Raw genomic sequence first — 27,661 nt, 5'->3', positions numbered from 1 at the left:
CATGGAGTTTAAATGATCATGAGAACGGTGAGGAATCAGCCCAGGACTACATAGGAGAATCTTGTCAATGATCTCAAGGCAGCTGGGACCATAGTCACCAAGAAAACAATTGGTAACACACTACGCCAGGAAGGACAGAAATCCTGCAGTGCCCGCAAGGTCCCCCTGCTCAAAAAAACACATGTACAGGCCCGTCTGATGTTTGCTAATGAACATCTGAATGATTCAGAGGAGAAATGGGTGAAAGTGTTGTGGTCAGATGAGACCAAAATCAAGCTTTTTGGCATCAACTCAACTCGCCGTATTTGGAGGAGGAGGAATGCTGCCTATGACCCCAAGAACACCATCCCCACCGTCAAACGTGGAGGTTGAAACATTATGCTTTGGGGGTTTTTTTCTGCTAAGGGGACAGGACAACTTTGCCACATCAAAGGGACGATGGATGGGGCCATGTACCATCAAATCTTGGGTGAGAACCTCCTTCCCTCAGCCAGGGCATTGAAAATGGGTCATGGATGGGTATTCCAGCATGACAATGACCCAAAACACATGGCCATGGCAACAAAGGAGTGGGTCAAGAAGAAGCACTTTAGGGTACTGGAGTAGCCTAACCAGTCTCCAGACCTTAATCCCATGGAAAATATGTGGAGGGAGCTGAGAATTTGAATATGTATTGCTTTTCACTCTGCATGTTATGTCCCCTGTCTGTTGTTAGTCTGCCCCTCTCCATCCGTACAGGTTTAGGAGATAATAATTTTACCTACAGGTGAGCCTTATTATAGGCTTACCTGTAGGTAAAAGTGTCCAATATGGGTATACAACCACTTTAATTCAGGAATATTACCTGGAGTTTTTGATTGTCTTGTATTGTTGTTATGTCCTCTTTTAATTGAATAAAAAAAAAAAAAACAACAACAAACCACACTGACCCTTCCTGTAGCCCTTGCTGATCATTACATATACAATATACATCAAAGTACTATCACTATACTAATAGAGTTTTGCCCGTTGAATACCTTTGCGACTCTATCATAGACTTCCATGGCTAGAATCCACCTGCACAACCCCTCAGCTGCAGATGAAGCTTTCAACACTTTAGCTGGATCAAAGTCAGGATTGGTGATGTATTCACTTCGGATCTTTTGCATCACTGATACCTGCAGACAAAGAAGAAGAAAATGTATTTGTTTCTTCCAAAGCAAAATCATTTTGGTACTTAATGGAGGTAACTATAAAATATCTAATAGTAGTTTAAAAATGAAAAAGCGTCTCATAAGCACCAGTTATTTGACTGCCAATATGAACACGGTTCAATATATGAAATTAGGGGTGCATGGGTGCTGCCCCCCCAACCATGCATCCAGCCCCCTAATGTACATGCAGGGCGCCGGACTTTTGCTTTAAAGCACCACATGATTAGAGCCAGAGGCTTTAATAGGCTTCACAAAAGGGTGGGCTTGTGGCGCAGAGAACCAGAGCCCACTTAGTTGTGTGACAATAGCGAATAAATATTCGCTATTATCACACTGATCCTCCCCCTGGCCAATCATCCGATTGGCTGAAAGGATAGGCGATCCTTTTGGATGCGCAGGAGAAGGAGGAGGGATGAGATGCATGGTTAAAGCCGTCGATGGAAGCTGCCGCCCGTAGGGGGAGGGGGAAATGTTGTGGGTGACCCGACAGACAGCGTGGGAAGGGTTGTTTGCCGCCCCCCTCAAACCCCCCCCAAAAAAAACACACCAGCCGCCACTGAGATACAGTATACCTCAAGCAATTAGGCAGAGTGATCGCATTAGATCAGAGGTCTCCAAACTGTGGCCCTTTGCTAGCCTTTATCAGGCCCTTGGGGCACAATTTCTTCCACTGACATAAGACACTATTCCTCCCATTGACACCAACAATGGGGCACTATATTATCCACTGATACCAATGATAGGATACTATTCCTCCTACTAATAGGGGGAATACTCATCTTCCTATTGACCACCAACCCTGAGGCCATATATGTTTTCACCGATGCTGGGCCCGTGACTTTTTCTTCCCTTGCTGGCCCCAATCCGGCCCTCCTAAAGTCTGAAGGGCAATAAAGTGGCCCTTTGTTTGAAAAGTTTGGAGACCCCTGCATTAGATAATCGGTATTAGCCCTTGTAGCTAACCTATACATTTCAAATTGAATTAAATGAAAGAGGAAGGCACGAGCAAGGAAAATGAAAAGTTCCTTTAATTCTTGCACTAACATATTATGATGTGTTGTTTAAACTTACCGGAATGTTATCTTTGTCATATTCTCGTAGGTCTCTCAGAAAATTCATATCTCCCAGAAGTTTCTTACTAGGTCCCCAATAATCAACGATCTGCAAAATCCAAGAGTCTTATTTTATTTTCAAATATTAATGAGAATATCTAATATAGAGTGACTATGCCTAATAATAGATATGTACTGGTATATACAAAGAAGACAGTTTAGCACTGAGCCAAATCATTTATTAAGCTCTATTCAAGTTTCAAATTTAATATGGGGGAATGAAAATTTGAATTTAGGGTGCGAAAAGCAACAAGTATGCGTCTTCCTTCAGACAATCTTCGTGATAACACAATGAGAAAAGTACATTGACACAGACACATCAAATACATTTACCTTCTGCCCAGTTCCAGTTGAATCCTTTACTTTCTCTGGTTTGATTTCTTTCATGACACAAACAGCTTCCATGACAAGTTTTACACCCGAAGGAGGATTCTTCATTGCTTTAACAATAGTGATATCTGATGGCTAAAATGATACATATATGTAAAATTCATCAGCAACATTTAAAAGTCAGCAATGCCAGATCCACTGTTACCTAATCCCTGGAACATTTTAACATTAACTTTGGTGGACTAGATGCACAATGGTTATAAGCAACTGTTAGCTTTACATAGTTAGCTTTACATGGACACAAGTCCATCCGGTTTAACCAACAGAGAAAAAAAAACACACACAAATAAAAAACCTCCAGATACACCATCCAATACCCACAATCGATCCAGAAAAATGCAAAAAATCTCATAAAAACAGGATCCAATTTGCTCCAGCAGGGAAAACAATTCCTTCCTGATCCCCTAAGAGCCAGAGGCCCAGATTCAGGTAGAATTGCGCTATATTTGCGCGGGCACAGGGCAACGATTTTGCCCTGCGCCCACGCAAATATTTTGCGCTGCCCTCGATTCACGGAGCAGTAGCTCTGTGAATTGCGAGGGCGCGCCGGCAAAATTGCCCAGCGTAAGCGCGCGCAATGTAAATGATCCCGCCTGGGGTGGGAATCATTTAAATTAGGCGCGCTCCCGCGCCGAGCGTACAGCGCATGCTCCGTCGGGAAACTTTCCCGACGTGCATTGCGGCAAATGACGTCGCAAGGACGTCATTTGCTTCAAAGTGAACGTGAATGGCGTCCACTTACACAAGTGGCGAATCACTTACACAAACACCGTGAAATTCAAATTTCACAGCGCGGGAGCGGCGGCTACACTTTAGCATTGGCTGCCCCTGCTATTAGAAAGGGCAGCCTTGCGCTAAAGTTGCCGTACGGAAACTCCGTACCTGGCTTGCGCGGGGCCCGCGCAAGTTTGTGAATCAGTTGGTAGTATGCAATTTGCATACTACACGCTGATCACAATGGGAGCGCCCCCTAGCGGCACACGCAAGAATGCAGCCTAAAATCTGCGAGGCATAAGAGCCTTATGCCGCGCAGATTTTAGGCTGCAGTCGGTGTAACGAGGTTCCTGAATCAGGAGCACTCGTTACACCGGAGCAAGTAAGCAATTGCGCCGTGTAACTTATGGTTACACGGGCGCAATTGCTTCTTGAATCTGGGCCAATGAGATATTCCCTGGATCAACCTATAAATATTAGTATTCATTTATATTATGTGCTTTAGGAAAGAATCCAGGCCTTTCCTAAAACAATCTACTAGCTGGCCAGAACCAGGTCTTGAGAGAGTCTATCCCACATTTTCACAGCTCTTACTGTGAAGAAGCCTTTCCGTATTTGGAGAATAAATCTTTTTTCCTCCTGACTTAAAGAGTGCCTTTTTGTCCTCTGTGAAGATCATAAAGTGAATAAAACTACACCAAGTTCACTATATGGACCACTTGAATTTATGCATGATGGTAATATCCCCCCTTATGCTCCTCTTCTCCAGAGAGAATAGATTCAGTTCCTCTAATCATTCCTCATAGCTGAGCTCCTCCATTCCTCTTAAGCCTCGTGCACACGACCGAGGAACTCGACGGGCGAAACACATCGTTTTCCTTGTCGAGTTCCTTGTTAGGCTGTTGAGAAACTCGACAAGCCAATTTTCTCCATTCCCGTCAAGGAAATAGAGAACATGCTCTCTTTTTGGCTCGTCGAGTTTCTCGACAGTTTCCTTGACGAAAATGTACACACGACCGGTTTCCTCGGCAAAAAAATATCTCCCAGCAAGTTTCTTGCTGGTTTTTGCCGAGAAACTCGGTCGTGTGTACGAGGCCTTATTAGTTTGGTTTCTCTCTTTGCCCTTCTCCAGTTCCCAAAATCCTTTGTGAACTGCCGCCCAAAACTAAACTGCATATTCCAGAAGAGGTCTTACTAATGATTTGTACAGGGTCAAAATGATCTCGCTCTCTCTCTTTCTGCAGTCCATACCTCTTTTAAAACAAGAAAGGCTTTTGTTTGCTTTGGTAGCTGCAGCTTGGCATTGCATGCTATTATTAAAGGGTTTGTTAGCCCATTTATATAAGACTATGCCAGCCCCTTTATTAGAGGCTGGCATAGCACATTATGTAAGCAGTTTTCGAAATTGAGCGTTCTAAATACCGAATTTGAGCTGTCTTCAGGCCAGTCACATGACTCGTGGCCGCTTAGCAGCTCCGATGGATGCCTTCTACGCGAGGGGCCATGATCTCTCTCTGATGTCAGCTGAGGAGATCATGTGGCCGCTCGTTTCCTCCGCAGATGCTCTGTATCGTAGCTGTAAAGCGGCCACGAGTCAGGTGACTGGCCTGAAGATAGCTCAAATTCGGTATTTGGAACACTCGTTTTTGAAAACTACTTACATAGTGTGCTATGCCAGCCTCTAATAGAGGGGCTGGCAGTGACAAATTTAGGTTTTTATTTTACAATAACAGCAGCGGGGGGGCAGGGCCAGGCCAGAGACAGACACAGAGAGGAAGATGACAGGCGGGAAGAAGGGGTTGAGGGGGAGAGAGGAGAGCAGAGGGGACAAAAGCGAATGATGCAGGGATGTAATCTGACCACGGTGGTCAGGGCTGAGCAGCCCTGATTTTCGTGGTCAGTGCAGAGAGGGGATACAGGAAGTGCCAGGTTCAGTTTTTTTTTTTTACAATTTAGAATCTGTTTTCAAGGGAGCAGGATCTGTATATTTTTTGGGGGGGTTAACAAACACTTCAGGATTATGATCTACCAGAACACCCAGATCATTCCCCACATGTTTCCTTAAAACAAGACCAGCAGGCCATAGAACATCATTACAAATCCAGAGTTTCCAGTTTTGTCCTAACTGTCTAATTGATAGGTTGCAAATGGGCAAACTGATTATATACAGTTTTTTTTATCATGGGGCACTGATTAACTATTGCTTTATTTAAAAAATGGAATTCTAAACAACTTACCTAAATTAATACATAACCATATATCCAGTCTTTGTCCCGATATCAGAACCTTCACATCATAGTAAACTCTTACCTTAAGAGTGTTCAGAGCAGACATGGCCTCCTCCAAGGCTGGGATAGCCGCTGCAAGATCGCTCTCACACTCATTTTTCAAGGCCTGGGCTTCGCTGGCTTTCTGGGTGGCCACTTCCTCATCTGTTCGAACTATTTTACTCATTGCTTCCACCTCTGCAGACTCTTTTTCTATAACCTGTACAGGTGAAAAAAAATAGGATATTTGAAAGCCTGGGTTAGGTGTTTTAAGAAGGCAAGACACATATTAACCTACCTTTCCAGTATATAAAGATAAACTATCATTATACATTTTTTACTGTTCTGTTCCCCATGGGACAAAGTACATATAGTATGCAAACCCATGTTGCTAGGTGCTTTCTAGTTCTAGCTATGAGGCTGGACTCGAGTGTGTGTAGACAATTCCGACAAACAAAATGCCATGCATGCTCTAAATCAAGTACGAGACGAAAGCATTCGGTCTGGTAAAACTAGCATTCGTAATGGAGATAGCAAATTTGTCACGCTGCAAATTTTTTTTATCTTTTAACGCAGCGCATTCTTTTCTTCTTTCTAATGCTAGAAAAATGAAGTTGTTTTGTAGCTGATATTCACACAGATACGAATCCACAAGCACAAATGGACCGAAAAGCACAAAGCTGAAAAACGCGAATTGTCTCTCATCAAAATTCTACTAACACAAGATTAGCAGAAGGAGCCCAAAGGGTAGCGCACTTGGTATGGAACTTCCATTTTATTGTGCTGTCGTACGTGCTGGACGTGACCGGGTTCTTGACTTTCACAATTTCTGACAACATTTGTGTGACCGTGTGTATGCAAGACAAGTTTGAGCCAACATCCGTCGGAAATTTTACACGGTTTTGTTGTCGGAATGTCCGATCGTGTGTACGCGGCATTAGAGTAAAACTAATGCACGCAAATATCATCCAGTTAGATCTAACATGGCCTAATCTTTGCCATGAAAATAGGGAGGTCCTTGTTGTGCCTCAGTCATAAAACATCTTATCAAACAGTCAAATAGCTGGATTCAGGTATGGCGGCGTAAATTTGACCCGGCATAGCGTATCGTATTTGCGATACGCCGCCATAAGTCAGAGAGGCAAGTGCTGTATTCACAAAGCACTTCCCTTCTAAGTTACGGCGGCGTAGCGTAAATGGGCTGGCGTAAGTGCGCCTAATTCAAATGTGGAACAGGGGGGCGTGTTTTATGTTAATGACTGGTGAACCGACGTGATTGACGTTTTTTTAACGAACGGTGCATGCGCCGTCCGTGGACATATCCCAGTGTGCATTGCTCCAAAGTACGCCGCAAGGACGTATTGGTTTCGACGTGGACGTAAATTACGTCCAGCCCCATTCACGGACGATTTACGCAAACGATGTAAAATGTTCAAATTTCGACTTGGAAACGACGGCCATACTTAACATTGGCTAGGCCAGCTATTTGTTCGACTAACTTTACGCCGGAAACCGCTTTACGTAAACGGCGTATCTTTACTGCGACGGGCAAGCGTACGTTCGTGAATCGGCGTATCTCGCTGATTTACGCATTCTAGGCGTAAATCAGCGTTCACGCCCCTAGCGGCCGGCGGAACTAGACAGCTAAGATACGACGGCGCAGGCAGTCGCATCTTAGCTACATTTAAGTGTAACTCAAATTGAGAATACACTTAAATGTACGACGGCTTCGATTCCGAGTTACGACGGCGTATCTACTGATACACCGGCGTAACTCTTTGTGAATCTAGCTAATAGTGTCTTTTTTCGCACAAAAGGCAGTTAGTATTAGCACTTTGATTTCCCATAATGCACTAGGAATACTAAAAATGTAATGTAGCTGGTTGCCAAGAACAGTATTTAGTTCAGAAAGGTCCACATTAAACAAATATAAAATGTATTAACTCTTCCAGCAAATAAAAGGGTAATAAATCCTACATTTGGTTAGATCAGTGTTTCTCAACTCCAGTCCTCAAGGCGCCCCAAGAGGTCATGTTTTCAGGATTTCCCTCGGATGAAACAGCTGTGGTAATTACTAAGGCAGTGAAACGGATCAAATCAACTGTGTTAAATAATGGGAAGCCTGAAAACATGACCTGTTGGGGCGCCTTGAGGACTGGAGTTGAGAAACACTGGGTTAGATAAATACAAAATGAGTACAACATGGTATTTCCTAATAAGCCTATGATAGTTCAATGAAAATCACACAGTATGGTAATATTTGAATTCTACAAAGTCCTATAACACTGATTTCTTCTCTCTCTTTACATCACACTTGTTAGTTATTTATTAACCTTCATCATTTCAGCATTTCTTATTTTGGATTCTTCCAGTTCAGGCTGTAATTTAACCAGTTCCGTCTTCATCTCTCCAACCTAAATAAAGCACACATGTTAATATTCTGCAATATACTGAAACTAATGTTACTAACATAGGCGTGCGCGAGGGGTGTACCAGGTGTGCCTGGGCACACCCTAATCCTGGGGTTTACAACCTGTCAATGGTGGACAGGTGATAGGTAAACCACAATCCATCCTTGCCGACCCTCAGAACATGGACAGGAGAGGTGGTGGGGGTGGAATTTACTGAACCAATGTGTATTTTCCTCCTGCAGCAGCTGTAAGTAGGCTTCTCCCTTTCTCTCCCTTTTGTCAACATTCAGCTGCCACAGGAGGGAAATATAGGGGATCGGTGCTAATATATGGCACCCCTTCTTTCCCTGTTCTATTTCCTTCTGTTGCCCGGGTCCCCCATGTGCTCCCTTGCTCCCCCTTTCCCCCATTGTTTCAGAATGGCGAGCGGGGAAGAGGCCGGTAAATATGTCAAACGCATATGTGTTGAAGGTTTGGGGGTACACACCCTAATGCAATAGGCTGTGCACACCTATGGTTACTAATGAGTAGTAAGCTTGCATGTAAGGTAGGGTTGTCCCGATACCGATACCAGTATCGGTATCGGGACCGATACCGAGTATTTGCGGGAGTACTTGTACTCCCGCAAATGCCCCCGATGCCTGGCCGAATACTCACCCCATTAGTTAAGACGGGCGGGGAACATTACAGCTTTCATTTGAATAGCTGTAGTGTTTCCCGCCGCGCCGCAAGGGGGAGTGTCTATACGTGGCGCAGCGGGAAACACTACAGCTATTCAAATGAAAGCTGTAATGTTCCCCTCCCATCTTAATTAAGCGGCGGGATGCGGCAGGATGCGGCGTTGCGGCCGCGGTGGCATCTAGGTATGGGGGACATGGCTGCTTATATGGGGGGGAGATAGCTGCTTATATGGGGGATATGGGGGACATGGCTGCATATATGGGGGACATGGCTGCATATATGGGGGGACATGGCTGCATATATGGGGGGACATGGCTGCATATGTGTGGGGACATGGCTGCATATGGGGGGGACATGGCTGCATATGGGGGGGACATGGCTGCATTTGTGGGGGGACATGGCTGCATTTGTGGGGGGACATGGCTGCATTTGTGGGGGGACATGGCTGCATTTGGGGACACATTTTAAAAAAAGTATCGGTATTCGGTATCGGCGAGTACTTGAAAAAAAGTATCGGTACTTGTACTCGGTCCTAGAAAAGTGATGTCGGGACAACCCTAATGTAAGGTACTTGGATACAAGCTGTGACATACAGTATAATATGAAATGTAGCTGTGCACTTAGCCTCCTGTTCAATATCATTGCTGCTTCCTTCATCTAATGCCTACAAGTGTCACTATTTCTCTTAGGCTCCATTCACACCTGGGCCTTCTGTATCGCTGGCGCAATCCCTGCAATTCTGCCTGCGATTCCAGAAATCGCAAAAAAACGCATTTGCAATGCAATTTCTTTTTTATTAGTGGAAATTTTCCGCAATTGTCGAGTGTCAAATCGCAGTACAATCGCGGCATAAATCATGACCGCAAACGCTCCTGGCTCTGTGCCAAGATTTGGTACATGAGCTTCTTTTTGAGCGTTTTTTGGAGCAGGGGGAGGCCCAATTAAATAAACGGTGCCCCTCCACAAATGCTCAATTGAAAAGAAAAAAGCTAAAAAAAACAAGCGGCTGCAGCCATCGCTGCAAATCACTTGGGTGTGAATAGAGCCTTTTGCCCAGATCTGCTATTTCACATGAGAGAGTCAGAGGGATACAGTGTGAACTGCTTCCTGCTAGGTATGGGCAAGCCAAAGGGGTGATGCAATAGCATTTCATGTATTTTATTTTTATTTTATCTACATCTCTGAAGACAAAGGCAGTTCTTTGTTTGCACTTGTAAACTGTGATGTGGTTTATATATCGCACATACAGTATTTGCATGGCTTGATCCGAAGGAAAAGAAACACAAAACAAACTACAAATACAGTTAAACCTCGGATTACGAGCACAAACCGTTCCAGGAGAATGCTCGTAATCCAAAGTATTTGCATATCAAAGCGAGTTTTCCTATTGAAGTCAATGGAAACTAAAATAATTTGTTCCGCATTGACTTCAATGGGATGCAATACCAAATGCAGCCAGAGGTGGCCGAAAAAGGCCCGAGGACACTTCGGGTCGGCTCCTGCGCCCCAGTACCTCAAGAAAAAAGAAGTACTGCAGGCCAATGTTCGACTTTTCTCGGCTCCTGCGCCCCTGTACCTCAGGCCAAATGAGGTACTGCAGGCCTATTTAGCTTGAATTCTGCTCGTCTTGCAAGTCAACACTCTGAAACCGAGTCAGAATTAAAAAAAAAAAAGTTGCTCGCAAAGCAAAATGCTCTCAAACCAAGTTACTCTTAAACCGAGGTTCCACTGTAGACAGTAAGCCTTCTACCATCTACCCAACATACTGCTAGAATAGTATATTGACCATTATGCATTTTTACCTGTGATTCAGCAAAAGCCAACTTATCTAAACCATTAGTGTATCTCTTCTTTGCCTTCATCACCGTGTCCCTCTTCTGGGAGAGCAGCTGACGGAAAGCAGCAATCAACTCCAGGTAAGAGGTGGGGGTCACATAATTATGTCTCCCCAGTTCTCTCAAAAACCTGTAAATGGAAGAAGATATTTCAGCTACAATTAGCAACTTTAGAAAATGTTACAATATACATTTTTTGGGCACTTCACACTGAGGTGCTTTACAAGCGTTTTAGCGCTAAAAATAGCGCCTGCAAAGCGCCTGTACAGCGTATCTCCGGTCACGGTACGCTTGCAGGATGTTACAAAAAGTCCTGCAAGCAGCATCTTTGATCGCTCCTCAACCACCCTGCCTATTAAAATGAATGGACAGGGCTGCCGAAGTGCCTGCAAAGAGCTTCGCCAGCGGTGCCACACAGGCGGTATTAACCCCTTCTTTGGCCACTAGCGGGGGTTAAAAGCGCCCCACTAGTGTCCGAAAAGCGCAGCTAAATTGACGGTAAATCGCCGCTAAAACTAGCAGCGCTTTACCGCCGATGCGCTCACCGCCCCAGTGTGAAAGTAGCCTTAAAGTGGATCTCCTGCATACACTGTGATATACAACAACTAAAGACATCTCAGGTTCAATCTGTTTTCGTTCAAAAGTTTTATTAAGATTTTAAAATGAGAACAGCAATAAAATAGACAAAAGGACAAGGTGCTTGAAGATAAAGTAAAATAAACAGTACAGCCCGGCACCGAAGCCCAGGTCATGTAAACCTTACACAACAGCAATCTTTAACTTAGAGCATTAAGTGGATCAGCGTGTCCCCATTGCCCGGACCCAGGCATGAACCCAGCCACCATGCCATGCAAGAGTATGCCTTACCACAAAGGGAGAAGCCCAGGTATCCCCATTCCCCCGGGAGCCCCATAGGGAACAAGCTGCATCCCAGGAGACGGAGCCACCCGTGCCCCCCCCCCCCCCCCCCCCCGTGGCTGCCAGGTCCTCACCCAAGCCCACGCAAAGAGGTTCAATCTGTTTTATATACCTGCTTTGGCTATGTACAAGAACATTATTCTACTTTGTATTCTGTGATGGTATTGTATAGATGTAATACTTTGAAATGTGCATTGTTTTTTTGTACTGTTAAAAGTCGTTAATAAACTTTATTCTCCAGTCTCCTAATCAATTTTTTGATAAAAGCACCACCGTGATTCTTAGTACTATATTATTTAGATATTGTCATAACTGTCCTCATACTTGATACCTGTAAATCCATAATCTCTTATGCTCCGTACACACGATCCGTTCATCCGATGAAAGCAATGAAGCTGACTTTCATCAGTCTTGCCTACACACCATCGGTTAAAAATCCGATCGTGTCCAACACGGTGACGTAAAACACAACGACGTGCAGAGAAAAATGAAGTTCAATGCTTCCGAGGATTTCTTTTCAAAAACACATGATTAGGGCCTGAGGCTTTAATTGGCTTAAAAAAGGTTGGGCTCTGCGCCCCGAACCCACCCACTTGTGGCACTAGCGAATCAATATTCGCTATCGGTTTCCAGCTTCTCCTCCGGGCCAATCAGGACAGTAGGCGGATTTAAAGAAGACCAGGTTGGCCAGGAGGAGAAGCTGGGGCAGCCGCGGTGGTGGAGGGGTGAGTGCGGACCTGGGGGGGGTGTTTACAACCCACCCCCCCCCCCCCAAAAGTTTAGCACCAGCCGCCACTGTGTATGACCCATATTGTGATATAAGGTCATGGGGATCCTGGGAGTGGTTTGTGGTAAAGGTGGTGGCACACGGATGATTTGTCTTTACAGAAGAATCTAAGTGAATCTGGAGTACAAGTAGAAGCACAGAGCAGTACATAATTTGATGGACACTTGATGACTATTAACAAATGCAGAATATATTGAAAGTATATATTGAGTTATATTTATTAAATTTCATTTCATTTATTAGTATAAAAAGATTAGGGGGAGCTTGATTTTACCTAGTGCAGTTACATTTGAGTTATATAATTTTTCCACTTTAGGATTCAAAACAATATCAGTTTTTCTGATCAAGGTCTTTGTGCTCCATAAGGATTATACAAAATATTCAAAAGGTAAATAATTACTTGTCTGATAGCCCTATGGCTGATGTGTGGAAGTATTTGCAGATTGGAACCACTTCCTGGCGCTCAGGATCGGTCATTTCCAACGTCTCCAAGAACTTTACAGCCACTCTCTCAAGGGCATCCTCTGGCCATGGCTAGAATACAAGAGACTGGGTCAAAAATGTTGAATGGATCACTCACTCAGATTTAAAAAAAACATCTGCCACAACCAGTTGTATGGATCATGAATGGACAAGGTTTAAGCATGGTCATCTGGGATGGAGGAAATTACCCAGGACTCCAATAGACAATCAGGATGGAGGGTAAGGACAGAGAGTACAAGTTTTAGTAGCAGAGAAAGCGAACTATTAAAAGAACCTGATTGGGAAAATTTACAGATTTGCAATGACCTTGTGTTAAACTATTTACTGTTTGTCGGCATGCGCCGTCCGTGGAATATCCACGTAAAATTTTCAAAATTCGACGCGGGAACGACGTCCATACTTAACATTGGTACGCCGCATGTACGCCTCATATAGCAGGGGTAACTTTACGCCGGGAAAAGCCTAACGTAAGCGGCGTATCTGTACTGCGTCGGCCGGGCGTACGTTCGTGAATTTGCGTATCTAGCTGATTTACATATTTCTAGGTGTAAATCAGCGTACACACCCCTAGCGGCCAGCGTAAAAATGCAGTTAAGATCCGACGGCGTAAGAGACTTACGCCGGTTGGATCTAATAGAAATCTATGCGTAACTGATTCTAAGAATCAGGCGCATAGATACGACCGCTCAGACTCAGAGATACGACGGTGTATCTGGAGATACGCCGTCGTATCTCCTTTGAGAATCTGGGCCACAGTATTTACAAAGTGGCCATGCTTACACTTTTTTACGTTTTGGGGGGTAAATCTAGAGTTCTTCTTTAAACTTCTCAAACTGGGTCTTAGGACTTTTGTGCAAGTAATATATGTATTGTGTTCAAGTATGCTAAACAGACAGACAAAAGAAGAGACAAACAAACATAGATAGATAGATAGATAGATTCCTATGACATACTTATAAAGCATATTATACAAATCCTCTCCAGTTAAATTCCCTATGACATTATGATAACATGTGCATAACAGTATGATCTCAGTACACACCTGGAACCAGTCAATAGTGCAGCAGTTGATAAGGGAGGGGAATTGTCGCAGGCGATTGCGAAATGCATCTCCAATGGGGCTGAAGGCAACTACAATGTGGAGGTTTTCCTTGCAACGGTTCACAAAGAAAGCAAACAAAGCCAGAGGGCTGAGCTCAACATTTTTATTCCCAGCTTGGGCTGTTGGGCGAACTTCCTGTTAGAAAACATGAATCAAAACAGCAATATGAATAAAATGCATACATATATATACATCCAAAACCATGTTCCATCAAAGCCATAACTAATATCAGGATCAAACAAAAGGCTTTGGGAAGTGGGGTTTCACATCCATACATTGTAGCTTAAGCCCTGTACACATGATCGGATATCTGATGGAATCTAATCCGATGGATTTTTTCGTCGGATATTCGATGAAGCTGACTTGCATCAGTCTTGTCTACACACCATCAGTCAAAAATCCGATCGTGCCAAAAAGCGGTGACGTACAACACTACGATGAGCCCAAAAAAAATGATGTTCAATGCTTCCGAGCATGCGTCGACTTGATTCTGAGCATGTGTGGATTTTTGTCCGATGGTGATCCACACAGATGATCAGATTTTTCTATAGTTTTTTTATCCATAGGAAAATTTTTAAAAAGGTTCTATTTTTTTTCACCAATGGAAAAAAAAAACAATGGGGCTCACACAGTCCATCGGTCTGTTTTCATCGGACAAACCGATCGTGTGTACACGGCTTTAGTGCATTTTTAAAACAGAGGATGTACTTTATTTTTTGAGGTGCAATGCATTAAAGGTGAATTTCATCTTTACCAAAACACTGCCTATGTAGATAAGGGCTGTTTGTAGAGAAAACAAACTTTGCAGCGTTGAATATTGCCTTTGCTATAGGCCATTTACGCACCTCATAAAGCCAGACTGGAAAACTCCCAGGACGTTGCTAAGAGATGCCTACAGTAGCTGTTACTGTTCATCTTCATCACCACAGGAGCAAGGTCTTTATCCGATTCAAACTCTCCACATGCACTCTCTCCCTAATGCTCTAAGTGTAGATGAACAGTAACAGCTAGGTTACTCCTAGCAATGTCCTAGGAGCTTTCCAGCCAGGCTTCATGGTGTAAATTGTCTACACCTAGGGCAAAGGCATTATTCAACTTTGGTCAAAGCTGCACTTTGTTTTTATCCACAGGCGCCCCTTATCTGCACGGGCAATATTTTCTGGTGGAGGTGAACTAACCTTTCAATCATGCCCACTGAAATGAATGGCAAAACACAAATGTTTGTACCATTTAAAAAAAAAAAAAAAATTCTGAATGACTCCCACTGACTAAAAAAAGTGTGTAAAAATATGCATAAGCACCAGGGCCATATTTGTATCCTAACTTCCTAGACAAACTGGCTTGCACCAAGCCCATCTTAACCCGGTCGCCATGGTCATCCTACCCCATGTTATAGAGTATATGATAAACTGTAACTCCATTTTGTCGTTTGTCTTCCATTTTATAGTTCTTGTAAGTGAACTTTAAATGACCTCTGCTTCATGACAAGTACTTGTACACAGGTGTTCTCGAAAATGTATTAAGATAGTTCATTGTAAGTTCACTAATTAGACAAGGAACATTCTGACAATAGTTGAAATATAGCTTGGTGAGATAAGATAAAAGTCTTCGAGGACAAGCAATAAAACTCCTTATAACAGGTGGTTTGGGAAAGTTATGTACAGTACATTGATTAAGTTTCACAGGGTCAAACAAAGGTCTGCCTGTGCCCTCATTAAAACTGTTAAAATACCAGTTTTCAATGAATATATATTAATAATTAGAACTCGTTGTGTTTGGGCCAGCTGTATTCTTGGAGATAGTGCTGGCAGCCTTAGGCCTGGGGGGCAAGTCCAGTCAAGTGGCCCATAGAGCGTGGAAAAGTGACGGATCGAGGAAAACAGTCTAAGATTTTTCATGATCACAAGAGTCTGCACAGAGCCTTCCCTTACATCAGAGTCCGCACAGAGGCCCCCCTTACATCAGAGTCCGCACAGAGGCCCCCCTTGAGGTCTCCAGAATTGTGATTGCGGTCGCTGTGGATTTACCAGGATAAGAGGGTGGTCGGCTGTCCAGCAATCTATCCTTTTTACACCCCAGTTGACTAAAAGAAGGGATATCATATACGCACACAAGTCATTTCATCAGGTGAGGTAGGAAATAAAAGGGACATTTTGTCCGCATTGTTTCACCCTAACTAGAAATGATCAGCAGAATGGTAGAGCAAACTGTAACCCTATTCTGTTAGCAGTTTGGCCATAGATGCCACCCAGAGTGGTTAAATTAGAAGTACAAGAATACTAACAAAGATCCACAGCTGTAAAGCAATGAGGATCCAACTACATTGCCTTGGGTTGTCAGTGAAGTAGGTAACTGGGTTTTCATTGCTGAACAGCTGTGGTATTGCCTTAGCTGTTTTGGTGATTTTCAGATGCTAATTAACTGGTTTACCTGGTTCATAAAGACTAGTTAAACAGGAAGTGATGTTGGCAGGAAATGAGGGAGACAAGAAAGGAGATAACACAAGACACAAGAATGGAGGAAGACCTGGGTAGAAGGAAGGGGCTCTATAACACAAGGAAGGTCTGTGCCAGAAGACGTCACAAGACCAGAGAAGGAATGTCATTTGGGGATGACACAAAATCTACATCAAGTTTCCTGCAATCACTTGAGTAGAGCCTGGAGGCCTGTTTGTTATGGAAATCTATAACCTAAGGATACAGTAAAACTATAACCCAAGCTAAGGAACGTTTTACTGTATCCTTATCACATTTTCATTTCTTATATGCTAGGAAAGATAGATAATGTACACATTTGTGTTGTATGCAATTTTTGTAATACTCTGTATGTTTTGTATAGTTTTCCTACAAAAGTAGTTTGTATGTAAAGAATTCTTGTTTAGTAAAAGCACATTATTATACTACAGTTTTCTGTATGGTTTCTGCTTCCTTGCTTTACTGAAAAGTAACCTAAAAGATACAAGCAAAACAGATGTGTTTGTTGTTGTGTGCCACCTCTGGCAGTCCTGCCACTCTAGGCCATGGCTATGGTGTGTTATTGCATATTCATAAGTGTGAAAGACACTGCCTACTACAATCATAATGGACCCCGCAATCCACTCTTCATCATCTTGGCACTACTCACCTCCATAATTTCTTGCTTTTCATCTGCAGCAAAAAGGTTAGGAACCTCCCCAGTGTTAAGCAGACTGTCCACATCTTCCAGAAAGGCCTCTGTTTTAATTTGTGTGTCGGTAATAAGAAATATAGTCTTGTGTCCTTTCACTCCTACATTTCTCAGGAGACCCTATAATGAGGGAACAAATGGGGGTCAAGGAAGCAGTTGGCATTTAATATAGATTTTATTTTGAGGTTCACATATTTCAACAATCCCTTTTGTATACTGTCTCCTACTCCTGAACCAAAGGTTTTTTATCGATTTTTATCGCATATGGATTCTTTGGGGGTCAGTGTTTAAAATAATAAATATAAGGAAGAACTCCAGTCTAAACAAAAACATTTTACATTTCTACTGGCAGTCCAAATATAAGTAATATTATGCCATTGTTTCTGAAGCTAGGAGGACTATTTTTATTCATATTAACTAAGACTCTTAAAGTCTCCAGGTCCCCTACCATTGGTTTAAAACAGAAAAGCAACTCAGGTTGCAATACTCTCAGTCTCTCTATTGCATATCCCCACAACAATTAAGTCATCGGTCTTCCAGGTTGAATGCAATCCAGCATCATTCAGGCTAGAAGACTGAGGACAGATTGTGAGTGCATGTTGTCATGGACCCAACCCCTGACGGAGCATCACTATGGTGTCCAGCACTCACAGTGTAATGATGCAGAGTGTGGCACTCATGTAATCTTTTGGAACTGCTCCTGGCATTCCTGAGGACCAGCCACCGCTGGAGAAGATCATAGGAATAAAAGAACCTCGTGAGTAATTGTCATCAACCTGAAGAATTTTGGTAAATATATAAATAAAAGCATATACCTCTGGGTAGAAGGGTTTGGTGACTGGGGAGGGAGCCTTTAGTTTGGCTTTGACAAACACCTAAAATATTTTGATGTTTATGCCCACTGTAAAACAGGGAGACCTAGTTGCGAAGATATCATTGGCTGCTTGAAACCAATTGACATCAAACTCATAGGTCAAAGGGAGCAGGGGGATGGGGTTTTTTTTGGGGACTTTCACGGCACTGATAGGAGACGTTATAAAAGGATAACAATATTTATTGAACATAAAACAGTTACAGTAAAATGACATTTAGGGACAGGCCTGTTTTTTTACAACCATTCTAAAAGAGGCTATACTCGCCCCTTTTCATTTATGCCCACTGTATTTTAAGATTATAGACAGATATTTGGTGTCCTTTCCTGACCCTAAAATTGCAGCACAGTAACTGACACATGAAGTACAAGAAGGCCATCTATGGCAGCAGGCTTTTTTTTCCACATTTGCAAATCAACCGTGGACACTATAAATTGTTTTTTTATTTTTTTATTTGTTTAATAATTTTTTTACTGCATTGAGGTAATTGTGGTAGTCTTTCATATGTAATAGCCTTGAGTATGCACAGATTTTAAACCCAATCTACCACTGTCACTGGGTTACTATAAACAATACCATTATTGTTATATCACACTGAAAAATGTACAGAGCAAACTTAGTAAGGAATAGTTGAAAGTACCTTTAGATCTTCCCTCCATTCATTCATGCCATAGCTTTTGGAGATCTCTGGCTGGAAAATGCTCATTTTTGCCATAGACGTGGCCAAACGTGTCAGCGATTGCCGTCCACTGCCTCCAACTCCCACCAGCAAGGCATTGCCACCTGGCTGCTTCAATATCCGGCAAATACGTGATAAATGTTCCAGTACATATCTGTTATAGAAATATATATGACAATATACTGTGTATATATATATATATATATATATATATATATATATACACACACATACATACATACATACACACTGTATGGAGAAGGAAATCAGTTTAAACAAATGCCCATGTAAACAAGCCTTAAAGGCCCCCCCTCCTAATAAAATAACAATCACCCAATCTTTTTTCAGTCATGGCAGGTGACCATCTCATGTCTATGGATACACAGTGACACCACCAGCAAACTGTTCTCATGAGTAAATACAGATTTGTCATGTTAGAACAGATTGATTGTCCAATAGCTAGGGCAATCTGTGTGATTCTCAATACTTCTCTCTATGTGCCTAAACAACCACTTGACCAAAGTGAAGAATTCTAGTTATGTGGATATTTAAAGATGATTGGATAGTGGAGACACAGAGAACCATGCTCTGATGTCTATGACTGATCTAATCAACACATGACCTGATAAATACAAGTAATGTGTGCATATCGCCCATAGAGATTTTGTGACATTGGCTTAACTGTGTTACTAAGGATATTTCACTGTCCATGCACCACAAACATCTTTTGGCCAAAGCTGTTTTAATGGGTATAAAGGCCTTATAAGCCTTCTAGTGTATGTGGCCAGCCTTATCCAGCTATTTCCAACATACCAGCAGCTATCCAAGGCTTTTTCAATCTCTTGATACCTGACAACATTAACATGAAGATACCAAAACCAAGGCTTATGTTTTGCTCTTACGTTCTCAGGTGCGCTCACCATTTATAGAATTACCGGTGGGCTATGACGTTTTCTGTTGGATTTTAAAGGCATTTTTTATTTTGGGAAATGCAACAGGAGGTGTGAGAAAACCACGACCGGTGAAGGGATTGCAAAGTAGGTAAAAACATGAAACCACTGCAAGGAAATCTCGTCACTAGAGTGCCCAAGAAACTCACCCCACCAACCTCCACCTATAATAGAGATATCACTATTGGATGGGCTTAAACTATTTTGTTTTGATGTCAAAAGGTAATGAAAATCAAGTAAAATGATTTAATATCAAAACACATGGATAAAATGTAAGAATAATAAGAGATTAGATGAGAAGGCACACCTGAATATAACCAGGTTCATACGGGTCTTGTGAGTCTGGTTGTATTCGTCCAGACATTTCTCCACTACATCATTAAACTGCTGCACACTTGGTATCTCCGAATACAGACGTTCATCTCCTTCCAAGTCAGGGTTCATGTAGTCACCAAACAGAAGATTCCTAATTTCTTCCTCTGAGGTCTGCAATATTACAATAATCAGTTTTCATATTTACAATACTATCTACAATGAAATAACTCTATACATTTATTATAATTACACCCAGCTCTCCATCCCATTCCTGTTATCTGTTGTTATGAAAAAAGCAATTTAAAAAGCAAAGAGACTGTAGCCCCTAAAGCCCAAAGCCCAGTACATATTTCATTATAGTTCATAGACCAAGGCCTTGCAACAGTAGCACAGAGGTCAGCTTTACATCCTCTGCAGTCTTTAGGCAAGCTGAAACTGGTAATGGTAGCTAGGCATGAGAGTATTACCTTAGGTGGCCCAAAATATCACACTGTCTAGGGTTTGCCACCCATTGGTCTTGATTAGCTCTTCCTCATGATTTTCCCGGAGTGCCAGGAGGCAACTCACAGTCAACAGGAAGGACTGGAAAGTCTACAAGAATGGGATCCAGCCTCCACATTAGCAAGGACTGTATACTGCAATAATCAGCTTAGTGCCTTCACCATCTGCTAGTTGTTACTCAGCACTGTTACCAGGGCTATGCGTCACACACTGGCCCTAATCAAGAAAGAGTATAAAGGCTGCTGGACATTTAGCCTCTGTCTGATCAACAGGTTATTCTGTCTACTCATGCCCTGGAATCAGTTCCACTGTGCTAATTTTGATCATCAGACTGTTATCACTGCAATATGGAAGTGAAGGCAATTTAAAACAACTCATGAACTAAGCATAGGCATCTCAGAAGCAAGCGAAAGCAACAGCATTTTACATGTTGCATTCCAACATTGCTTAGTCTGCCTGTTTGGAACTTGGACTCTGATTTGTCTGCTCCTGATCTGACCATCAGCCCACTTGCTCTGACTGTCTGTCAGACTTACACCACTGTAGCATTTGTCCTGCACATTAGTTGTTTGTCACCCCTTGTGACACAGTGGTTTCACCAAACTCTGTGACACTTTAGTTTACTGTCTGCAGATTTCCTTTGTGAATGACACGCAATCCTTTTTTCAGAAAGATTCTGTTGAGATGCAGACCCAGAAGCTGGCATTATAATTTTACTGCAACCAGGATATAGAACAGCCTTTCTCAACCAGGCTTCTGTAGAACCCTAGGGTTCCTCCAGAAGCTGCTAGAGCCTATAGGTTCCTTGAGGATTGAGCAATTTCTTACTCCCAGCTAAATTACCATCAACACCAATGATCTTTTTACCTATCTGTATTGGGTCATTTTTCACACTGACCCCCAGTATAATTTTCTTATATTTGTGGTCAACTATTTTCAGCAATAATTAAATGTAACAAATAATAATAACTGCCGAAAAGTGCAGACTGTGAAAACTGTAGTGTTATTATATTGGTGGGCAGTAAGAAGAATATTTCTTATATTTGTGGTTTGCTTTGAAACAAAAATGTAATCTTTTGCCTGCTTAGTGATCTGCTTGCAAACTTTAACTGCATTTTCCAGGAAAGATTCAGATAGTGGACCATGGTCAATAGGTCTATCAAGGCGCCCATTAATCTCATTTAGGTGCTTATTTGCAGGAACAAGCACTATAGACTACAGACTTGTAATTTGACAACAAGGCTAAAAGGGGTTGTAAGGTTTCTTTTTTTCTTTTAAAACAAACATGTTATACTTACCTCCACTGTGCAGTTCGTATTGCATAGAGTAGCCCCGATCCTCATCTTCTGGGGACCCTCAGCGGCTGTCTTAGCTCCTCCCCGCAAGAGCTAACCCCCTTAAATGGGAAGCGCTCTCCCAAGGTGGTTAGCTTGCGGGGACGCTCCCATCATACAGCCGGCGGCTACAGCCGCCGACTATCACTCAGCCCCACCCCTGGCACGCCACGTCATTGGATACGATTGACAGCAGCGCAAGCCGATGGCTGCGCTGATATCAATACATCCAATCTAGGCAATCAACGGCCAGACTCCGTGGAGAAGAGGATGCGGGACATGCACACAGCAGGTGAACTGGCTCAGGAAAGTAAAACTGGGGGGTTGGAGGGCCGTCATTGCCAGGTGTTTTTTCACCTTAATGCATTAAGGTGAAAAAGCATGAACCTTTACAACCCCTTTAATTTTTCTCCAACAGCTTTCCCTTTTCCTCAGGTGAGACAGCAGCAGACTTATCAATATACCTCTTCAGTGAAGAATTATCAGCAAAACTCATAAAGCCTTGTTGTTTGCTACAGTGTGAATCAAAGCGACAAGTCCACTAGCGTTTACGTTGTCTGCATCAAGTAATACACTTCAGAGTTCAGCTCGTTGCCCTTCTGTTCCTCTGCTTTTATATTTTGGAACACTTCAAGCTTTTGTGTTTGTGGGAAGGTGAGCACTAGAGCACAAACTGGTTTGGAAAACGTTTTTAGGTAGTCCGGTTCAAAACCCAACATGTCCACATATTTACAGCTGTAAACACAAAACTTCCCCAGCTGTTTGTTCAGCATCTCCAGGTTGATCTCGGTGGGTGGCAGAGCCATGCCTTCTTACTCTTTATTTTCTTTTCATCGTTTTGAAATAGGGATCTGCTACCCTAACTGAATGGCAAAAACAGCTCTAAAACCTAAGACAGTACCTTAGTAATTTACTGAATAACAAACTCTATAGACATGCATTTGTTTAGCCAAGTGCTGCTTATACCAGTATGCTGTAAATAATTATGGAAATTATCAGCACAGTCTCTGCTGCCCCTCTGATGGCTATAGGTATAACCTCAGTGTCAAGCTCCCTCAATATACAGCAAAAAAATGCAACCTATAATCATTTGAAAGTACAAAGTCTTCCACAAAATAGGGCTGATACATGAAAAGTTAAAAAAGACTTACAGGCTCATTTTCTTGTTTTAGATGCTCAAAGACAGATTCAAAATTTTCCTTGAAATGCTCTTTAACTACATCTTTTATCAGATTGAATAGCCAGGACCGATCCTTGTCATCCACTAGGCGGTCATAGAATACTCGCAGCACCTCATGGACGAACAATCGCACCATGACACGCTTGTTCTCTACAGCTTCTTTCTTGACAAGTAGGCACCCCTGAACAACCCGAGAGAAGTCCCGAAGATTAAAAGTGTAATGGGATTTGGCTGGGGTGGGCAGCAAGTTCTCCATGGCCTTTTTGTACACCTAAGGTTGGCAAACACAGAAAGAAAAATGTGTTCATTCATACATGTTTCTATTGATTTTAGTAAATCAGTAAAAAATAAAAAACTGGTTCAGTTATATATATATCACACTAATATATAACATGTTTGGTGTAGTTGAATGTCATGTGTGAATTTAGGTTACCAGCTATTTTTGACTGGAGATAAGCTAATTAGAAACTGGCTACGGTGCCCTCCAACCAATCAGATCAAACATCTACTATGTCTCCATATATTAAGGTACTGAATATTTTGTAAGTGATCTGTAAATGAACAGATCTTTATTTTAAATCAATATCTGTTTTCAGTCATGTTAGTGCCGATTCACACTGGGGCAACCTGACTTACAGCGCGACTTTGCAAGGCATCTTCAGCGCGACTTTGCAAGGCATCTTCAGCGCGACTTGGAGAAACTTACAAACGCAACTTAAAGTTGCCTCCAGGACAGGCGACTTTGGCTGTGGCCAATCACAGAATAATCAGCTCTGTGGGAGGGAGAGGTTTGCAGAGATCCGACTTGGAGGCAACTTCCATTGAAATCTATGGGTAAAAGTTGCCTAGAAGTCGGATTGAAGTAGTACAGGAACCTTTTCTGAAGTCGGAGCGACTTCAGTAGTGTACATTAAGACAACTCTCATTCACTTCAATTGAATTTCTCATGTCGCGCGACTTGGGGGCCACACAAGTCGGATCCTAAGTCGCGGTAGTGTGAACCGGCACTTAGGAGAGAGGCTATGAAGGAGTTCACTAGAATGCATTTTTTGTTAATTAAGTCAGCTGAAAGGTGTCTGTATTTTCCCCTTATAATAGTGAACTGAGTTCAGAGAAGATCCTGTATCCTCACCTAGATTTCATATCTGTTTTAGTAACAGATCTTAGATGTAAACTTAATTTATCAGTGCCTGAAAAAGTCACATTGGTCTCTAGCTACCAGGTTGGAATCCCTATTTTATTTCTCAGCTATCAACTTCTAATGACAACTAAAACTGGACTGCTCTACGGCAATGCACAGTATAAACTTTTATTGCAGATATTAAGCAAAGAGACCAGTTGTGTTTAAAGGACAATGGTCAGGGGAGGATAGGGAACTTTGACCTGGGGGTACAAATACAACCAACTGGCCTTTTTAGGGTAGGAGATGGTTTCCTGTGGGCTAAATAAAGTGCACCACTCAAGTTGTGGCTCAGTGCCACATCAATTGGTTGCCATAGTGAAAGGTGGGTGTGGACCTAAAGAATATGGGTTATTGTAAAATGCCTTTTCACATATTTATATGATAAACATGAGGGATTAGAAGAACTGAATTTAAAACATAAAAACTTTGAAAGTTGAACAAAATGTTTGCTACTCTATGGAAATGGTATGAACTCACTTGACTATCTTTGTAGCTTTCTGCATTTTGTTGGATAACATTTCAATACCTATGCCCTGCAAAGCAGAAAATCAAAAATGGAGCCACTCAACTTCAAAGAGTTCAAGATACATTTATTAGTATCACCTAATACGAAGAAAATCCACCGGCTTCCCTTACTCATTTCACTCCAACAGGATCTTAGTTATAGAGTTTCTATTTTCTCTGTATCGGGGGTGACACCAATAAATGTACTTTGAACTGAAGTTGAGAAACTCCATTTTTGCTTGTCTGCTTTTTATATTAATGGATCATGGAACTTCTTGAAGCCAGTACCCTTTGGTCAGTTGAGGGGCGAGGAGAGCCTTGTATCAGAGTAGTTTTGGGATTTACTGGATGCTCTGCAAAGGAGATGAATATTGGAAGACTTTGCTCTGTTAAACTGTAATTACAGGTCTAGAAAGGGGTTTGTTAGCATTATAACACCCACTAGCTCTCATTGGCTGCAGTTCCTGCTTTTATTGTTGTTGAATGAGGGAGTATCTCGCTGAAGGGCCAGTCCAACATATATCTGCCCAAAAAGTGAAATCCCCCCTGCCTAGTCCTCCCCTGTAATGGTCATACAAATTATCTAAAACGAGCAGTCTTCTAAATAGTTTGCGTTATCCGAAATATATGTGCAACAGAAAACTATACAGGAACACAGTAAAGGTCAAAATCTCTGCACCCGTCTTCACCACTGCAAAGTGATGCATTCCTATTTAAAAATGTTGTTTATCTACTGATTAACAGCCTTTTCCTTACCTCCATTGTGCCATTCACAATTTGGTTCCCAACTGTAAAGAATTCAGGGGAAAATTCATGATTTCTCAGGTAGAATGCCACAACTGCTGAAAAGATGCGCACCATGGTCTCATCACTAAAGGTGTTGATAGTACAAATGTTGAAATGGCGCAAGAATCGTGGTGTCACTGCATTTCTCCCACCACCCGGGGGCCCCATAGCTGCAATCAGCTGCACATCAACCAGAGTGATTTTGGAGGTGTCCTTTAGGTCATACCTGAGAATGTGATTATATTTTACATGAATAATTGGATAAATTACAAACAATCCTAAACACCATTGGAAAAAAAAAATCAAATTTTGAAATTACCAGTTTCCATGGTCAAAGAACTGTCTCAGAAGCTCAATCGGTGGCTGTGCACCATATTGTTCTAATGCTGGCATATTCATGTCATCCACAAATATGACACATTTCTTCCCCATCTGAGGTCCATACACTCCTTTCCGTCTTTTATCCAGTCTGTCCATAACAATATTCTGGAAGAATTTTTGATTTATTAGTATATTTGTTGAAGCTTGAAAATTCACAGGTTAAGAGGTTCATATACTAAACAGTGAGAGGCTTTAAAGGGAATATAATAGTTTTGTACATATTTTCTTTTTACATTTTCCATTATCAGAATTAAAAAAATTAAATTTTTGTCAGGTTTCTTATGTAGCCTGCACATTGAACCTTAAGGTTTTCCAAGCATTCATCTGTTTCTGCCTGTCAAAAAAATCATTTTGTTTACAGGCTCCATAGCTTAAGGTGAAATGTACTCACATACCTGAGCAAATCAGATAAGTGATTTATCCCATATGGGACAACCCAGTCTGAAGTTATGGTCAGACAAATTGAAGCGAGAAAACAGTTTTTTTTTAATCACATTTATTCATACAACCTGTACTTAATTTTTTTCCTGTTTCAAAGGTCAATGTAAGACACCATGACTGTTGATTCTACAGAGGAATCAAAATAGAGCAAAGCATTCCTTCGAAATGATACAAACCTGAATTTGATTGGCACTGGTCCGAGCAGAAAAATTTATGAAGAAGGGAAAAAATGTATCCTTGTCAAGATTGTTCATTAACTTGTCCTTCACGTACACCGATTTACCTGTACCAGTTGGTCCTACAAATAGCAAGGGCCTAACAAAAAAGGAAAGTAGTCAGTTAAATAGCAAAAATATTACTGGTTAAATTACAGCTTAACCAGCACCATGAAAAATATACAGTTTGTCTTAAATGCTTCTTTTAAAATAGCTGTGCACTTGCTGTGTCTACACACTTCTGTGCCTATAGACTTGTAGCTGTATATCTGCAGTATACGATCATCTAAGGTACTGCTGCCTCTAACTGATAGTCACAAGATTTTCAGGGAGATCTGGTGAGGTCACTACTGTGCTGCTGCTTACTGTTCTCCTTGTTGAAGAGAAAGCTATACCTGAGGACTTGCAGTGCAAGGATCTCCCTACTTCATTAATTTGTGGATCTGTGCCTTCTCCACATCTCCTGCTGCTTCTTGTTCATTACTTCACCAGTCACCAGATCAGTAGTTATAAGTTATCATTGTCTCTGATATGAGGAATCAAAGCTCTATCTCTACCAAGAGGACCAACTCAACACAGATACACAGTGCAGAACAAGGCATGGTAAATAATTGATGGGTAAAAGATCAGCTGCAAGGAACCCAAAGGCAACACTGGTGACTAGTCCTTTGCTTTCTGCTTGTCCTTTTTTGGGGCACAGCTTTCACAGTACAGATATTCAGTGTCCAGTGATTTACACATAAAAACAGGCGACTTACTTAGAGTACTTGAGAGCCATGTCCATGAGGAATGTATATCTGACAGTATCCATGGTTGGGACAATGATATCTTGAATTTTGGTGTTTTTATCCCCCACATTTGTGCCTTTGATAAATTCATTCCAGTGAACCCAGCGACCCCTGCCTTTTAACTAGAAAAAAAAAGGTAAAGATTAAAAATGATCCAGAAATTATGTAGTTGAAGAACAGAACATCAGAGAGATGGGGTCTCTTCCCTGAAGAAGGAAACCTCTTTTCCGAAACATGTTGGAATTTGCCTGATGATTATACCCAGACTGACCAAGTGATGTGATTATTGGCAGTTCTTTTGGTGTATCTCAGGCTAACAGGGTATAGGTAGTCCTGTATGGTGTAATGTGGTACTTTTATGTCACTGTCTTTGTAACTATGACACAATTTTATTGACTCATTGTTCCTTTTTATGACATTTGTAATGAAGTTTGGCATCTGCCTTTTATATTTATACTTTTTTGGTCGACTCTG

General features: G+C 42.0%; 1 protein-coding gene across 1 annotated transcript in view; it reads right to left on the bottom strand.

Annotated features, from left to right (window-relative positions):
- Positions 1-27,661, bottom strand: part of DNAH12 (dynein axonemal heavy chain 12) — a 156,725-nt gene that overhangs the window by 55,440 nt on the left and 73,624 nt on the right. The window contains exons 33-48 of the mRNA XM_040359238.1: positions 27,158-27,309; positions 26,361-26,499; positions 25,682-25,848; positions 25,333-25,588; positions 22,861-23,160; positions 19,867-20,045; positions 18,571-18,763; positions 17,017-17,178; positions 13,834-14,028; positions 12,709-12,842; positions 10,571-10,733; positions 8,010-8,090; positions 5,720-5,896; positions 2,639-2,770; positions 2,265-2,354; positions 1,017-1,157 (exon numbers count right to left, since the gene is read on the bottom strand). Coding sequence (XP_040215172.1) covers positions 1,017-1,157; positions 2,265-2,354; positions 2,639-2,770; positions 5,720-5,896; positions 8,010-8,090; positions 10,571-10,733; positions 12,709-12,842; positions 13,834-14,028; positions 17,017-17,178; positions 18,571-18,763; positions 19,867-20,045; positions 22,861-23,160; positions 25,333-25,588; positions 25,682-25,848; positions 26,361-26,499; positions 27,158-27,309 — 2,661 coding nt within the window. The remainder of the gene's footprint in view (positions 1-1,016; positions 1,158-2,264; positions 2,355-2,638; positions 2,771-5,719; positions 5,897-8,009; positions 8,091-10,570; positions 10,734-12,708; positions 12,843-13,833; positions 14,029-17,016; positions 17,179-18,570; positions 18,764-19,866; positions 20,046-22,860; positions 23,161-25,332; positions 25,589-25,681; positions 25,849-26,360; positions 26,500-27,157; positions 27,310-27,661) is intronic.

This window comes from Rana temporaria, chromosome 7 (assembly GCF_905171775.1).
Source record: "Rana temporaria chromosome 7, aRanTem1.1, whole genome shotgun sequence".
NCBI lineage: Eukaryota > Metazoa > Chordata > Amphibia > Anura > Ranidae > Rana > Rana temporaria.
This window is presented reverse-complemented; position numbering and strand designations above follow the sequence as displayed.